The 16,673-nt window shown below is 30.4% G+C and overlaps 1 protein-coding gene across 3 annotated transcripts in view; it reads right to left on the bottom strand.

Annotated features, from left to right (window-relative positions):
• Nucleotides 1-1,504: 1,504 nt before the first annotated feature.
• Nucleotides 1,505-16,673, bottom strand: part of Faf2 (Fas-associated factor 2) — a 55,990-nt gene continuing 40,821 nt past the window's right edge. For all 3 annotated transcript variants that reach the window (XM_035367536.2, XM_035367537.2, XM_035367538.2), the window contains 4 exons: nt 14,786-14,963; nt 12,344-12,515; nt 11,177-11,320; nt 1,505-2,138 (listed from right to left, as the gene is read on the bottom strand). In XM_035367536.2, coding sequence (XP_035223427.2) covers nt 1,959-2,138; nt 11,177-11,320; nt 12,344-12,515; nt 14,786-14,963 — 674 coding nt within the window. In that variant the 3' untranslated portion in view covers nt 1,505-1,958. The remainder of the gene's footprint in view (nt 2,139-11,176; nt 11,321-12,343; nt 12,516-14,785; nt 14,964-16,673) is intronic.

Genomic DNA, 16,673 nt, shown 5'->3' with positions numbered 1-16,673 from the left:
TGAATATTTTGCACAATTCCGTGTGCATTCTTTTTAGCTAAAGAATTATCATGATAAATCACTTTTCGTGAAAAATTATATAACATGAGGCTATCCCTACACCACATAAAAGTACTTAATATCATTAAATCAGAAGCTGAGAAATGATTATAAATTCATACAAAATGAACTCTTAAGTCAGAATGAAGGAACCTGCAGTCAAATTCAAATTATATTCTGAGAGAAATGCCACAAATGGAATAACATTCTGTAGAGAACAAACCACTGGAAGCTTATACATTAAAAAAAAAAAAAAAAAAAAAAAGTGTAAAATTAAATATCCATTTGTTTTAGCTGATAAGTAATGATCATAGCACAATACGTAAAAAATAATACTCACACTTCAAAAATGAAATAAATAAATCATTCTCATCATACTTTGCTAAATCCAGTATAATAAAAATACTGCACTGGCATGTAACCAATCTGCTGCAATATGCATGCTTGTAACTTTAACATGCATCCAATATCAAGACACAACAAGTCTTTGAAAAACTCAATCACTTTGCAACAATCACATGTAATACAGATGTGGAAAGGTAAATAATCTGTATTATAAAAAATGTTAAAATTACAGTCTACCATTACATTGAAGAAAAACAACAGTCTGTTTGTTAAATACCTGGTTAATATAATATTTTTTAGTGTACAATGAAATATTTTATAAATGTTTATTCTATGGTTTCAGAAATGTAATTATACAGTAAATAATACCTAAACACTATACACTTAAATGTGCATGAATCAACCTATCAAAATAGTAAATAAAATCTTAAATTGTCTACTCGAGATATGACAAATAAAATAATTTTTTTAACAATTATTCAATGTTAAAAATCTTTCCTTAAAAATATAGCAATTCAGAGAATGTTTTAGCATTACTTTGCAAAGTGTATCCCAATAATTTATGTAAAATATGCATATTTGTACTGTCTCTTTCTTATTTCTCAAAAAGTATATCTACTTAAATTTTATTATTTCTATCACATAAAACTCAACATTTCTGGAAGGGGGGAAGCATTATTCTATCATTATGTTATGATAAAGGCAATGATGCACCATTTCAATAGTAACTTGAAAAATTCAATTTTATATTCTGTCAATTTAAACAATAAAGAGCTCAACATATTTCAAGGCTAAATATTATTCCTCTAAACTCTTCAACAGACACAAAATTCCTTTTTAATGCAGAGAACTCTTCATAAACACAATATTTGTTCTTAATGCAGAGAAGCATCATTTGTTTACATAAGCTCTGAATAAACTGTAATCTTAATTGCTGAGAATCTATATAAATAAAAATTTTAAAAAAATGTTTCCTATCTAAGTAATGTAATCATTACAGAGCTTCAATCATATAATTTATAAATCATTAAACCTTAAAAAAGTTCATAATTCTATTCTAACTGGAATTGTTTACCTATAAACAATAAGTGAATGAACAGAATAATTAATGATCATCACAGATTATATAAAAATTTTATCTTAATCTGCTCCATACACAGAATGCATAACATGTGAACTTTAAATTATAAAGAAAGGCATCATACTAATTTTTATAACATATAAATGCAAATATAAAAAGAGAATAAAATTTGTCAAATGATGAAATGATACAAATTTTTTAATGAAAAATCAATACAATTAAACATACAATTAAAAAAGAACATTTAATAGAATTTTCAACTTTTATTTAAATAAAAGAAAAATCTTGAAATTTTATAGCACAGTCAGTATGGGGGAACAACCTTTCACTCAATCTAACTCCTCAACATTAAGAAAAAACAACTCCTCGATCTTTTGCTGTTCCTTGTATCCAAAAGCTACCTCTTTATAAAAACACAAATGCCACCATGGCCTGAATGGCACACATTTATTTTAAGTACTTTTTTCTATGAGTTAATGAATGCACTGTGGTTTCATGCCTCCAAGTCTTGCACAAACAACATTTCAGATTTCCCCAAACCAAATTCTGCAAATGTTGGAGGATCTGGACACTGTGCTGTAGGCTCACATGGCACAACTCTTCTGGGAAAGTTCGTCACTATCTGAAAGCTATCTGGAGATTCGTCATGGCAGAAGACAAAGTAGTATAAAAACTAAAACAAAAGCACAATTTTTTTTTTCAATTACATTAGAATAAAAATATAGCATTATGCAAACACAAAATTATATACATACAAAACAGAAGGTGCACATATAAACAGCATTACCCAAAACATTTCCTTTAACATTTGCTTTAGCATTTCATTTATTATATGTTTACATGAAAGAATGCATTTTGCTCGGTACTGACTGCAGTGATAATGAAGAATAACACAATTATATTACACTCTGTTTCATTAAGATCTCAAAAGAAAATTCTGCAAGGTTATTTTACAGAAAACTAATTTATGAAAGTCACATTTTTTAATGTACATTATCTGGATTAAATTAGTAATAACCATAATTTAATGCACCGTATACTAATTAAAATAAAAATTAAATACAAATAGTTACTGATCATACAATTGGTTCAATTTGTACATTAATTCAATAATGAAACTTAAACTGTGCTATTTTTATTTGCCCAAATTAATTTCATTGCACAATTTAATTTTAATGCTGAAAAACACTTTCATCAATAATGGCTAAAAAATAAAAACCGAGAAATTCGGTAATCTATCAGCAGACTGAGAGATAGGTAAAAAAATGGTCAGAGTTAGCAGCTATGCCATGGTAACACTTTTGCTTTCAATAAAGCTTTCTTCCCACAGGTTCTCTATATCAAGTACCTCAATCAAGTTCTTCAAGTTTAATTTTAGTAAAATCAAATAAAATTTTATGACATATTATTATTTGATGCTTCTCTGCATTTTGACTGTGATGCTCAAACACCAATCAATTAGACAATCAACCCATAGTCTGTAAAAGTTTACAGCCAACTGAAAAGAAACTGACTGTTTATCTTTCGCACCTGAAGACTTCATTCTTCGGCTTTTCCAAACAGCCCATAAAAATCAGTCTCATTAGTTTCCGGCAAACTTTGTATGTTCAAAAATAATAAAACTAATGATTTTTAAATGATGAAATCAATTCTAATTTGCTAGCTTTGCAGGTACTTTAATTTTATTTTTCGTTTAAATCTCAAAATAATCCACCCTTTGCTTTGAATCATCATAAAGCTAAATCAAATTATGTCTATAAGTTTTTGAGTCATTAAGTTATAACTTTCTTCATACTTTTCTGTGTTTAATTCTGGTTATTGCTGATTGCATATGTACAGTGTCCTTTCATTATTATCTATAGTTCATTTTGTTCTTAATTGTTGATTCACTCATCTCTAATATACAGATTAGAAATGAATTTAGATTTTCTTCCTTTATAATCTTTTCAATGCTTTTTCACCAACATGTAACATTTTCCCTTATAAAGACAATGGTCAATAATATTTTTATAATTTCCTGACATTGTCTAAGAATATATACAGTGGTCAAATGAAACAGAAATCACATGGCTGACAATGTAGACAGCTTGCACACACTAACCTGTAATTTGATATTATGGTTACTATACACAAGGTGTCAAAGAACAAATATGGAAATTCATAATGATCTCTGAAATAAATTTATTGTGCATGTGTTTTTCACTGAATGCACAATTATGTGCATGTATTTTTGCAGCATATAAAATCAAAAAACAGCATACAAGTGTAGAATATCAGATGATGATTTAAAAGAATCCGATAGTCTTATGTCCATAGTCCTCAAAAATCTAATTCAAGCTGAAGGTCAAAATTAGATCTTCCTCACAGCATGATGTTATACACATTTCTTAAATTAAATGTGTATAACATCATGCAGAAGACATTGAAGTTACATCCCTATAAAATTCAACTATTGCATTTAATCAAATTACAGGACAATGAACATAGGATTACATATGCTGACAATATGCTACGGAAATTAAACAATTCAACAGAATTTAAAATATCCTTTTCTTGTACGAGGCAACATTTCACATAAACAGTTGTGCAAATCACGCAACTTCTGAATTTGTGGGGTCAGTGCATAACAGAAACACATTCGAGACTTCTAAAGCAATGCCTGATACTGACTTACAAGTCAGGATTTGTAGCCCTTTTCTCTTCATTGAAACTAATATCACCTTATAAATATGTGCACTTCATATTAGTTTCGACAAACATGCTGCAGATCCTTTTTTTTTTTTTTTTGTAGAGATACTAAGTATTTTTTTAAAGCAGGAAAAATGTGCAATGCCCCCTTGCTGTGACTTGAACGATAGACCTCTCGAATATGGGGGGTCTCGTCTAGACTCGAATACGGGGGGCCCCACTAGACTTCTTCGGGGGCTTAACCCCTTTTTGGTTGGACCCCACCCAAAAAATTTCTGACACAAAAAAAAGCATTTTTTATTGCTGAAAATTAATATATGTTCTATCCTAAATTCAAAAATGCAAAATATTTTTGACAGTATGCAATTTTAGATGGATCTCAGGTGGTGAAATATGTGATATCCCGGCCAATCACCAATATTTCCACCCACGTTTTAAATTAAAAAAAAAAAAGAGCAATGTATTGCTATATTAATTAACTCTACTGTTTTGATGTGTTTATCGTTTTACATGCCAACGTTCCTTTTTTGAAACATCATTTTTAATAAAAATCAAGTATCATATCTGTCAGTTTGAAAAAAAATTACCGCTTATTATAAAAGGTATGATTGATTTTTTGACATAAAATTTATTTTTTAAATATTTATATTTCAGCACAGAAATATTTTTTAAAATCAGCTTTTTTTACAATTTTTACCACTTAAGATAAAAAATGCTCTAAAATTCAAATCCACCAAAAATTTCCCAATCGTACTTGCAAAGAGCAAGTTTAATGAGTTAAAGAAATTCCAATAATAACAAGAAATTTTTCCTCAAGATTACATAAAAATGCAATGTTCCAAAAAAAAGAACATTGGCACGTAATGATATACAAAATCAATAATACCACACATATATTTTTCTTTATTAGATTTAAATATATTCAGTGCTCATATCTCATAAACATACACTTTTTGAGAGCCATTAATAATGTGTCATTTATTTCTGAAGAAAGAAGGGGAGGTCTCATCTCTTTCACCAAGGGGGGGGGCAATTTTTTTCAGCTGTATCTCCCTGTTTTGAGCACCAGTAGCTGGTTGTTTCTTTTGTTAGAAATGACCATGTGTGCTTCACAAGGATTTGTTTGTTTATATTAGGTCCTTCCAATATAGAGGGAAACATGGGAAGTGAGTGGAGCAAATCACATGTTTGATTTTCTTCCTACACTCTGGGCACTTTTTGAGAGCATTTCAGTATGAATTTATGTAGAGGCATTTAATAAAAAGTAACAACTAGATGCCACAGCCAAAGAAATTTTTGACTGTAGAAGGAGCCATTGAATTTTTTAATTCTTTATCTAATGATTCAAATGAGTTGATCATAAACATTTGTCAATTGCCCCCCAAATGAATGCAGATGCATAACTGAAGAGGAAGAAATAAACGATAATAGTTTTGAGCCGACTACACCTGGAGACGTGTGTTGGCAAATAGAAGTGTTTACAAGTAAGTCATCTGAAATATCTGATGAAGAACTAGACACTCCCTCCCCCACTTCTAGAGTCAAAGCAAAATAAAAAATTTAAAAGAAAACAGCCTAATCGGAAAAAATGCAGCAAATTTCAGAGAACTTTAAATACCTTACCTACTGATAACATAGTTACGGATTTTGTAATTAGTTAGCTAATTTTAGCAGAAAAATTGTTTTATTTCCCTGTACAATGCAGCAAGTGACAAGTTTTAAGAGAAAGCTACACTGAAAATGTACAAATTCAGGAGCCCTCACATTTGACCTCTTCGTCATCTGTAATATGTCTAGCGTGTTCAAGTGAAACTTTCCCAGGGCGGCCGTAATGCACCTCAAGCGTTCTTCTACATTTTAAAACTTTTAAACATTTAAAACGATTTCTAAATGTTTACTTGTTTTGAGTTTTTATTTTTGTTTGTTCTGATATCTCCTAGAGGGTAGCACTAATCAAGCATTCTATTTCTAATTGAATTTGCCCCGGATTTCATGAATATTTGTGCCATTTTTCATAAGGTATAAGACAGTGAGAGATGGCTTCAATGATGTCTACTCAGCAGAAAAAGAGAAAAAATGAGGTTGTGAATTGGAAAGACAAGAAGGATATACGTTTGATGAGTACAGTCCATAATAACTTGATGATTGATGTTGCAACACGGAAAAGAACTGTAAAAAAAAACAATAATTGTAAAAGATTACAACAACAAAATGGGAGGAGTGGACCGCCTAGATCAGATGTTATCAAATCATCCTGCTGTTAGAAATAAGCAGAGATATTATCATTTTTCCATTATGCTTTATTTTCATATAATTTTACTTAATATTCATTGACATTCATCCACTACGAAAGCCATGTATGGAAAGTTATGATGTACAGAGAAAACAACATTACATGCTACGAAAAACAGACGGCCGCTGGAGGGAAATTTTTGTGGACAGGAGAAGACGGCGAAAGGATTAATAAATAGATATCTCATAATTCTACTCTTTTGCTTTCCAGAAACCTCGAGAAAACAAAAATTATGAGAACCTTCTTGTGACTGATTTAAACAGCTGGAGAGAAACATCTCAGTTCAGTTGTTTACTAAGTTGATTTTGTTTACATAGCTGCTGTAATTTTGAGGTTGTATTAGCTTTCTCTGCTCTTTGAACTGTGTTCTATTTAAAGTTTTAGTAGTTTAAAGTATAACTACTGTGTGATATTGTCATATTGTACAAATACCTGTGAGGAAGAATTTCAGCATTTTGTTTCATTTCTTGTGATAAGAATAAATTTTATTAATTTTTCATCAGACTTGTGCATTCAATCTATTACGAACTTGTACGCATGCAACAATATCATTGAAACTTTTCCTGAATTAAGTAATTTGACTCCAAATGAATTGTTTTATAAATTTCTGCCTTCCGACCACTTAGAAAATTTAGCAGAACTTACAAAATTGTATGCCCTACAAAAAAAGGAGACTTTAGATGTTGACACAAATGACATCCGGCAGTTTCTTGGATTGCTGTTGTTTAGTGGCTACCACTCAGTACCTGATGAAAATTCATATTGGAGCTCTCAGGAAGATTTGCATGTCTCAACTGTTAGCACTATAATGTCCAGAAATAAATTCTGGATATTAAAAAAGTATTTTCATATTGCTAATAATAGTAAATTGGAACCAGGTGATAAGTTAGGGAAAATCTCTCTCTTTTATGAAGAGATTGGAAATAACTTTCATCAACTTCGATTTTTTCCATGAAAATCTGAGTATCGATGAATCCATGGTTCCATATTATGGACATCATTCTGCTAAGATGTTGATACATGGAAAACCATTTTGCTTTGGTTTCAAGGTTTGGATACTCTGCTCAGCAAATGGTTATACTTATGCTATGTCTATCTATGTTGGAAAAAGTTCGAGAAATGAAAATTTGCCACTTGGATCAAAAGTTGTCTCCAAACATTATCTTTTATTTACAATCGGGAGAATCACAAATATTTTTCGATAACTTTTTACATCACACGGTCTGCTCACAGATTTATCTAACAAAGGCTTTAAGTCAATCGGCACAGTACGAGAAAAAAATGTGCTCTTAAAACAGCAAAAGAAATGTCGAAATTTCAACGTGGAGAAATTGACTACCGATGCAATGGAGACGTTTATATGTGCTGTTGGAATGATAGTCCTGTTGTAAATATTGCATCAAATTTTATCACTCACGAACCATTTGGAAGAGCAAAAAAGATATTTCCAAGCTAAAAAAAAAAACAAAGCTGATATTCCCCAAACTTACTTTATGAAATTATATAATGAAGGAATGAGTGGAGTAGACCTATTGAACCGACTTCTCAGTAGTTATTGACCAAAATTTCGCAGCAAAAATTGGTACTGGAACTTATTTTATCAATGCACTAAATATAGTTGTGGGTTGCTGGGTGGATCTTACACACCGATTACAGATGCGCATTATATAGTTACATCAACACAGGGCTGTTGTGTGGTGTGCCTAAAAAACACTGCAAATGCATTTTGAATGCAAAAAAAGGCTCCATGTAGAATACTTCCCAGAATATCATGGCACTGAGAACCTGCTAAAAAGGATTACAAAAAATTAGTGTTTTAGATTGCTTCATATTTTGTGTGCTACTGGTTGAAATCACACTTGTTTTATTAAAGGATAAAATATTTTATTTTTTCATTCATTATTCAAAATTTAATGGTAAGGTATTTTACATTTTTAAAACCGCATTTATTCATATTATGTATATTTTTAGTCAAGGTTGTGGAAGTATGAAATTGTTTTTATTATTTCTGTATACTTTTTTCATTGAATTTCTTATAAAATATTATGCTAATTAAAATTTCTGTAAATTTTTTAATGAGTTTTACTTAAATTTTAATAATTTCACATCAGATTGTTCAGTAAACCATTACTACAGCATAAAATTTTAAGATTCATCATACAACGCTTTGCGTTCATGAAGCGAAAAAAAAAAAGAGAAAAGATAGCATTACATGCCAATGTTACAAAAATGAAACATCTGAGAAATTACAGACAGAATTGATTTTACTGCAATTTTTTATTTTGTTTTATAGTCTTTACGGATGTATTCTAACGTGAATTTGATGAATTAGTTGTGTCTTTTATTCCTTAATCATAGTGCAGCATGTAAAAGGTTAATATAAATATCTACATAAAAATAATTATTAAAATTACATAAAAAAAATGCTTTAGAAAATGAATTTCCAACTTTACAGTTAAAACAGCCTTACAACCTGCCTTGGACATCACAGCATAAAAAACACATTTATCACAAAACCAAAATTATTTATTTATTGCATACTTTATCAAAAAAAATTTGCTATAAATGTCAAAAATATCTTGAATGTTTTTTTAGTTGAAATTCTAACAGATATCATGCGAATATCCAATAACAGATGTTCAAAGTGGGAAATCTCACTGTAAAAATTGTGAAGAAACTAGGACTAGTCTCACTATCGCTTAGCAATATTCAGAAATACAAAAATAATAGCAGAATTTAAAGTGATGTATGAGTAGCGTCGAATTCATTTTCAATGATGGAATTTTTCACTTCATTGCATGACATGCGATACTGACCTTACGAGCACAATAACGATCTACGACTACATCAACTCAGATATATACTTTTAGTATGTTTAGCATAAAGTCTTTTGATAATGTCTGACAGGTATTTCTTAAACTGAGAGGAAGCAGAAGTTTTCTTCCAAAGGGCCTGTACATACGAAATTCATCTATAGGATGGGTATTCTTGTGTTGGGGGCCCATTCTGTATGTACTGTATATATGCAAGTCTGTAAATTTATGTTTATATAAATAAAAATTTCAAATACTACACTGCTGGACAATTGCTAGGACAGGTCTCAAATTGCAAAGAAGAATAACATTAAGTGGAGTTAGAGGCTAAGAATGAAATAGTGCTGCCACACTATTCGAACATTAGAATAACGGGCATTTATTGTTCAGGAAAATTCAAAAGGTACTGAAACATCCAAAAATAAAAAAAAAAAAAAATAATAAAGTGTTCTTTTGATACTGTGTATGAAAAAACAGAAAAATACATATGAATGATGGCAGAAACCTTCAAAAAAGGTGTCAGTATGAAATATGTCTACCATGGACTGTGATGCAACATTCCGCATGCCACACATATTCTGCACAAAATTATCCAGCAACTTACGAGGCAACTGAGCTTCCTCTATCATTGCACGGATGAGGAAATTCTTCTTCATTGGAGGATATTTTCAACAAGCAAGCCACCTTCCCAGAGCATTCCAAACATTTTCATTATGATTTAGGTCTAGAGAATTTGCTAGCTATATAAGGTATTGAATATTTTTCTTGTCTAATTAATTCTGAACAGTGAGTATTCAATGGCATGCTGCATTGTAGTCCACATAAAGGAATTTTTCACCAAAAGTATCATGGAAAAGGCAAATATGAAGCATTAGAACTTCATCAATGTATCATTAGCCAGTCATACTCCCAACTATAACCACATGTAGGGGCATGTGGCCATTGATCATGATGCCTTGCCATACCATAATACTGCATCTCAGATATCAGTCCCTTTCCTGGATATTGGCTGGAAAAAAAAGTGATACCACTATGATGCCAGATCAGTTGGCGTCTACAATCCAGACTGAACATATTCTCTTCTGGAAATAGCGTACAAGCCCACTCTTGTTCAATCCAAATGGGATGCTCGCAACACCATTGCCAATGGGGAGTATGGTGCTATCTGGACAATGGGGAACCACACAGCAGATTTGAAAGTATATAGTCCTTCTTCCAAACATCTGGCTAGAGTTTTTCAAGAAATCTGTTATCCTGTGACAGAAAGAAGCCCTTTTCGCACCTACTGACCTAGAGTGCCACGATCTCTTTTCACCTACAGGGCAATGTATCAGATTCCTGCAGCCTCATACATGCAACATGATCTTCCTTGTGAGGCTGGCTCTGCATTCCAATTGTTTTAAATGCATTACACAGCTGAGATAAAACTCTGTAGATGATGCTCAATCCCTTAACAACAACTGTTATTTTTTGCCCTTCTTCGACATTTTCAATGCTATGGCCACGTGTAAAATAATATAAGTTATATCACAAAGACATAACAAAATTTTAAAGATTGACAATTGAATCTTTGCCATAATACTTTCACTTGGTACAACAGCTGCCTGTACACATTAAATACTCTAAATCTTTTATCAGTACTACCACATGAAAAACAAGCAAGAAAATGAAACTTTGCATATGCACACCTCTTCTGACTGCATCGCGCACTTCTTCATATTTTCCACATTTTACTTCCTTTTACTTTGTGGTTGTTATGGTTGGTAGTGTCATTCGTCCTTAGCAAACTGTCCAGCAGTGTATAAATAAATAATTTATAATAATATATAACAAATTGAAATAAGTCGTAAAACTAAAAATATAAATACTAAGGTAAAAAAATTAATTAAAAAAATTTTTAGTATAAAAAATAAGCACCTTTAATGAATCATCTCTGCTAAATCTTCTTACCAACCGGGTACCATTTGGAAGCTTTATCATTAATCTAATTGTACTAGGGTGATCCTCGGCAGGCTCTTCTGGGATCTGGTCTGCAAGTTCAATCTTTTGGCGCCGAATTTCCTAAAAAATGAAAAATAATTCTTTGATAAAACCTTTATTAAAGAAAACGGTCTACTCGCTAAAGCAATTTCGTTTTTGCAATAACGCACAATTATTTTTCAGATGATTTTTATCTGAATAATTAAAAATATGTACGACTTTGACCTATTTAATCCATGTTGATGGTTACATGCAGCCATTTAACATCTAAATGCTATTTTCTGGCATTGGTGATTTCAGTTTTACTAACAGCTTTATATTAATTTCTTTCCTATATGCCTTTTCCTTGCCACAATTACTTGCTCAGATCAGAAGTATACACAAATTTTACAGCAAAAAGCAGAGTCTAAAATTATGACATAATCTTAACTGCTATACTACCATAGAAGGCACTTGCAGAGTAAGAATTTAAAGTTACAAGCTTTCGTCTGCGAAAGCTTGTAACTTTAAATTCTTACTCAGTTCAGGAAGTTAGCTAGTTCCCACTCAGATCCAAAGTGTGCTGTAGACTTGAATTGGTTTTGTTAATGTAATCACTTATTCTTAATAGTAGCATGCAACTGCAGTTATCTGTTGACAGAAGTTATACAGTTTAGTTTTTTCTATATTTTTAGATGTACTACTCACATATTGGACTTAATAAAAGTTTTGTGTTAATTTTTATTTAGAGTCTTATTTTATGTATTAATAATTTACATTATCAGAAGTAATAACTCATCAATCATTTACATAACTTCTTTTGGTTAAATATTAGCTTTGAAGACAAGCAGTTTTCAGTTTTACCACCTCAGAAAAAATAACCTTAAACTACTAAAGCATTAAGATATAAGTTGTAAATGCTACGAAATTTTCAAAAAAAAATGTATTACAATTTAATAATAGAATATTTTGAAATAAAAATAAATCTTGCTTCTGAGAAATTCTTTTATTAGCATTATTATTCAAGCTTAATTTTTTTAATTACTGGCCAGCATGTAAAATATTCAATTTTCTTATTAACATGAACTTTAACTCTCATATTTTAAGAAAAGAAATATGATATACCTCTTTCCTCCTTTGTTCTTCAAGAATTTTATTTCGTTCCTCCATTTCTAAACGTGCTTTTAATTCCTGTTCTTCTCGACGACGCCTTTCTTTCTCTTGATCTGCTCTTAAAGATTCTTTATATGCTTCATCTTGCTGTTGCCTAATAGACTGATTGACAGAACGTTCATGCCTAAAATATTATTTTTATAATAAATATCCTAAAATTAATAATTTGATTCATAGAGATAAATACAAAACATCAGCTAAGATAAATTAAAATACAATGCAAAATTTAAAATGTCAAGATATTCACTAATAAAATAATGAAACAATTTAATGCATTTTCTTGTAATTTATAAGCACAAGATGGATTAGGCTTAAGGACTGAATGATTTAGTCAAGAGTGCATTAAGATTTTGTTTGGTTTAGGGAAAATATTAGTTAAGATGTGATAAAAAAATCTACTGCATTTCAATCTGCACAAAAAGTAATAGCATGTTGTGATTTTCACCAAAGGGAATCAGGAATGAATAAAAATTATAATCTTCTTTAATATGGGCAACTGTAGTTATGTAAGACAGATGAAAAACGATGCTAGTGTTTAGTTATATTCTCAGAAATACTGGTCACTTTCAAAAGTAGTCATCTTAACGAGAAAGTCATCGTGACAGGTTTTAATCTATTTGACTAATGATATCAAATTTTCATTAAAGAGATATCAAAATTAAGGACTGTAATAATGATAAATTTATGAAAATGAGATAAAGAAGAAAATCAAAATGATAATACTGTAAAAAATTTTTAATCTGATAAAAAAATATAAATATTTTTTTTTCAAAAAGGAAAAAGCCTAGCAAAACAGATTGCTTCTTAGTTTACACATCACTAATCATCTTTGAAATTGTATTAATGTTCCATTTTGGAATACTTACTATGTCTCATATTTGTACAAATTTGCAATTTTTTGTTTTGTTTTGTTTCTTTTGAAAATATATTATCTACCAAAATATAGCAGACAAATGATTGATACCATAAAATATGATACTGACAGATAATCAGCACATTGCCATCAAATGGCTTTCTTTGCAGGTTGTTTTCACACCCTCCATAATGATCTTACAGTGAGGAATAGCTTTCCATACTGCTTCCCTACAGTTTAACTACTCCATAACTTTAAGTTTAAAATTTTAGTTACTGTATCGATATATTTTACTTTGAATTCCTTAACGCATCACAAGAACACTTTTTTTAAAGACGAATAAAATATGGTGCTAGAAATTAAATTAATTTCACTTACAAGAATCAAGATAAAATTAAAATTTCTCACAACCTACTTTAAATAGTTAACAGCATACCTAAAACAGCTACAGAAACAGGTGAAAGTCATCTACTCATTTCCCGTGTAAAGCCAACATAATCCATGCTCCTCCCCCATTCCCATAAAAGCTTAATTGCTCTCAAATAGCATGCAGTTTTAAAGGAGGTAAAATGATATTCTTTTCAATGCTTTTGAAAGTTAGGTAAAAACATACGTGAAAAACACTGCCAGCCATGGCTCTCTAAGGGCTGTTTGTGCAATTGAGTTTAATTTAGTAATTGCATACTGTACTGTAAAATTATACATACTTATTTTTAAAGTTTAGATATCTCACTAGTTTTAAACATATGATTGTTTTTAAAAGAATTCCAACCAGACTTGCAACTGAAAAGATATGATTATTTCTAAAAAAATTCCAGCCAGTGATTGGAATAGGTATGGATAGTTTCAGAAAATCCAAAAGGTTTAGCACGAAAATTATATTCAGTTTGCATTAATCTACCTAGGCTTATGAACATAAATTAAGAATTATGCTACTAGCTGTTGAACAAGAAGGATATTTTTAGTGCTTTCCATTTCAAAATTGATCATTAAATATGTTTAATTTTTTCAGAATATATAAAACTACAATTAAATATCGTTGCAAGAATTATTGCATTATAATTGAAATAGTTTCTTTTACTGAGGATAAAATTGTGCACATATAGTCTTTTTTTTTATGTCACTATACATAAAGCATGCCTCCAAAGTCCTTACCCGGCCTTTATTTTCGTAACCATAGGTCATAGACATGTGCGTTCAATTACAAAAGTGTTTTAAATTTTAACTTTAAAGAAATCAATTTTTCAAAGTTTGCAACATGTTTATGTGTGTGTATATATAAATAAAAAATTATCTCATACAAAATATGAAGTGAAATTTAGATAGTAAATGTGTACTATTGTGCAAATTAAATAAATTTTAAAAGTTATTGTTCTTGTTTTTCTTTATACATTATATACACATATAATATGTGTGTATGATATATAAACACACGCACACACATATATTCTTTTTCCCCCCCTCCCAAAAAATAAGAACATACAGGTGCTTTTTACCTGTCCTCAGGTGAAAAAATTTGTAGGCATGGCTTTGACTCTTACCTTTCTAATCTTGCAGCTATTAATGAAGCTTCATTATCATTTATAATAAGTCGAAGGCGTCTTATAAGTAATTCTGGTTCAGTAGGCCCTTCAAGTCTTGCCACAACAGTCATCCTATTTTCCCTTAAAACAATCACAGCTAGGAATGGATAGGTGTTTTCTCGTAAGGCTTGGGAAACTGAAAATTTTTCAATCTTACCATTAGAAAATATTCAAAATGGGAGATTAAATTATATTCAACTTTTATATACAGGCATTTACATAAAATATAAATTATTATCTAAAAACACATGTGTATATTTTCGGAACAAAAGTTTTACATTTTAAGTAAGAAACTCTAAATAAACACTTTGTTATCAGTATGATTTTCAGATGGAAACAAATTTCCATTTTAGCAGATCAAAAGATAGTAAAATTGAGCAACTGGGTAGAGATTTGTTGGCTATAGAACTCTGACACTAGCAGTAACAAAACAATTTTTATAGCAAGCTGCAATTATTATAGTTTCTTTAAACTGTTTAATTTGTGGGATGAAACAAAACAATTTTATAGCAAGCTGCAATTATTATTTTTTCTTTAAACTGTTTAATTTGTGGGGTGAAATCTTGCACTCCTCTCATTTAAACATGAAGGTGAAATAAACTGGACTTGATTTCATTCAGCAATGCAACACAAAATGTCAAGGTTTCTCTTTGTATAAAGGAAACACTTTGACGTTGTATTGAAATAATAGGTATTCTACGACACTTACAGAGACACATACTTGTTTCTTGTTGCAAATTCCATATTATTTATTTGTATGGTATCAGTAACTAGTATAATATCTGGAGATTTTACAGATTCTATACAAATTTGTTCCAGGCAGCTCTACTGATAAAGTCTTTTAATAATAACTGTGTTTTCAAGTGCACAAAACTGTTAAGAGTGTTCTTTCACTTACTTGCATATTCCTTCTAACACAAGCACAATGTTTACATACATGGTTACTTTAGAAGTAAGTCATCTCTAATTATTCATATTACACAAAATTACAAAAATAAAAGAATACAATAATAAAATCAGGTGAAGAAAACATTGCTTAACAGATTTTATGTAGAAATGGCAGATATCATTCCAGAACTAAATACTCAACTTCTCAGATTTCTCTCAATTCTTAAGCAAGAATGAGCACAACATACACATACAGAATGCTGCTAGATGCTTGCAAAATGCAGAACCAAACCAGCTTGGGAACATGCCAGTAAAATATCTTGACACTGCATAAAAATGCTATGTCATTTTTTAACCAATTAAAAAATTATACATAAACTTTATTAACAGCTTAACTGCTAAACTGCATATGATTGTCAACCATGTAATACAATCCCAGCCATCAATCACTATATCTTGTTCTGTTTGCATTTACTGCTCCATAGTTCATAGTTTTTTAACTTATTTTCTCTGATCTAACTACAAGGCTTAAAATGTGCCAACAGAATGTCAGCTTTTGGGGATTATGATGCAGGAGTCCAGGATAAAGTATCATTGTGAGTACTTGAATTATGAACCCATATAAGTTTTGCATTTTTTGTTCTGTTCTAACTTATTCATGTCGGTGCAGCAACTTATTGATGTTCTATTTGCTTCAACTTTTTCTGCATTTGTTATTTTTTACAGATCTCTGTAATTTTATATGTGTGAAGTAAAAAAAAAAAAAAAAAAAAGTGATTCTATAAATTAATTAAGTGGAATGCTCTAATTCCTGTACACTGCAGTATATAACTGGGAATGTTCTAATTCTTGCACAATATATTTCTACAATACTAAACAAAATATGTCGTAGAAATATAACATATAAAAGTGCTACCAGACACTCGAATAAAAATAAGAAACTTGTCTGAAGGGGATG

This window comes from Stegodyphus dumicola, chromosome 2 (genome assembly GCF_044657685.1).
Source record: "Stegodyphus dumicola isolate Sdum_Otavi_A_Nest chromosome 2, ASM4465768v1".
Taxonomy (NCBI): Eukaryota; Metazoa; Arthropoda; class Arachnida; order Araneae; family Eresidae; genus Stegodyphus; species Stegodyphus dumicola.
The sequence above is the reverse complement of the archived record's forward strand: the minus strand, read 5'-3'. Positions and strand labels throughout refer to the sequence as shown.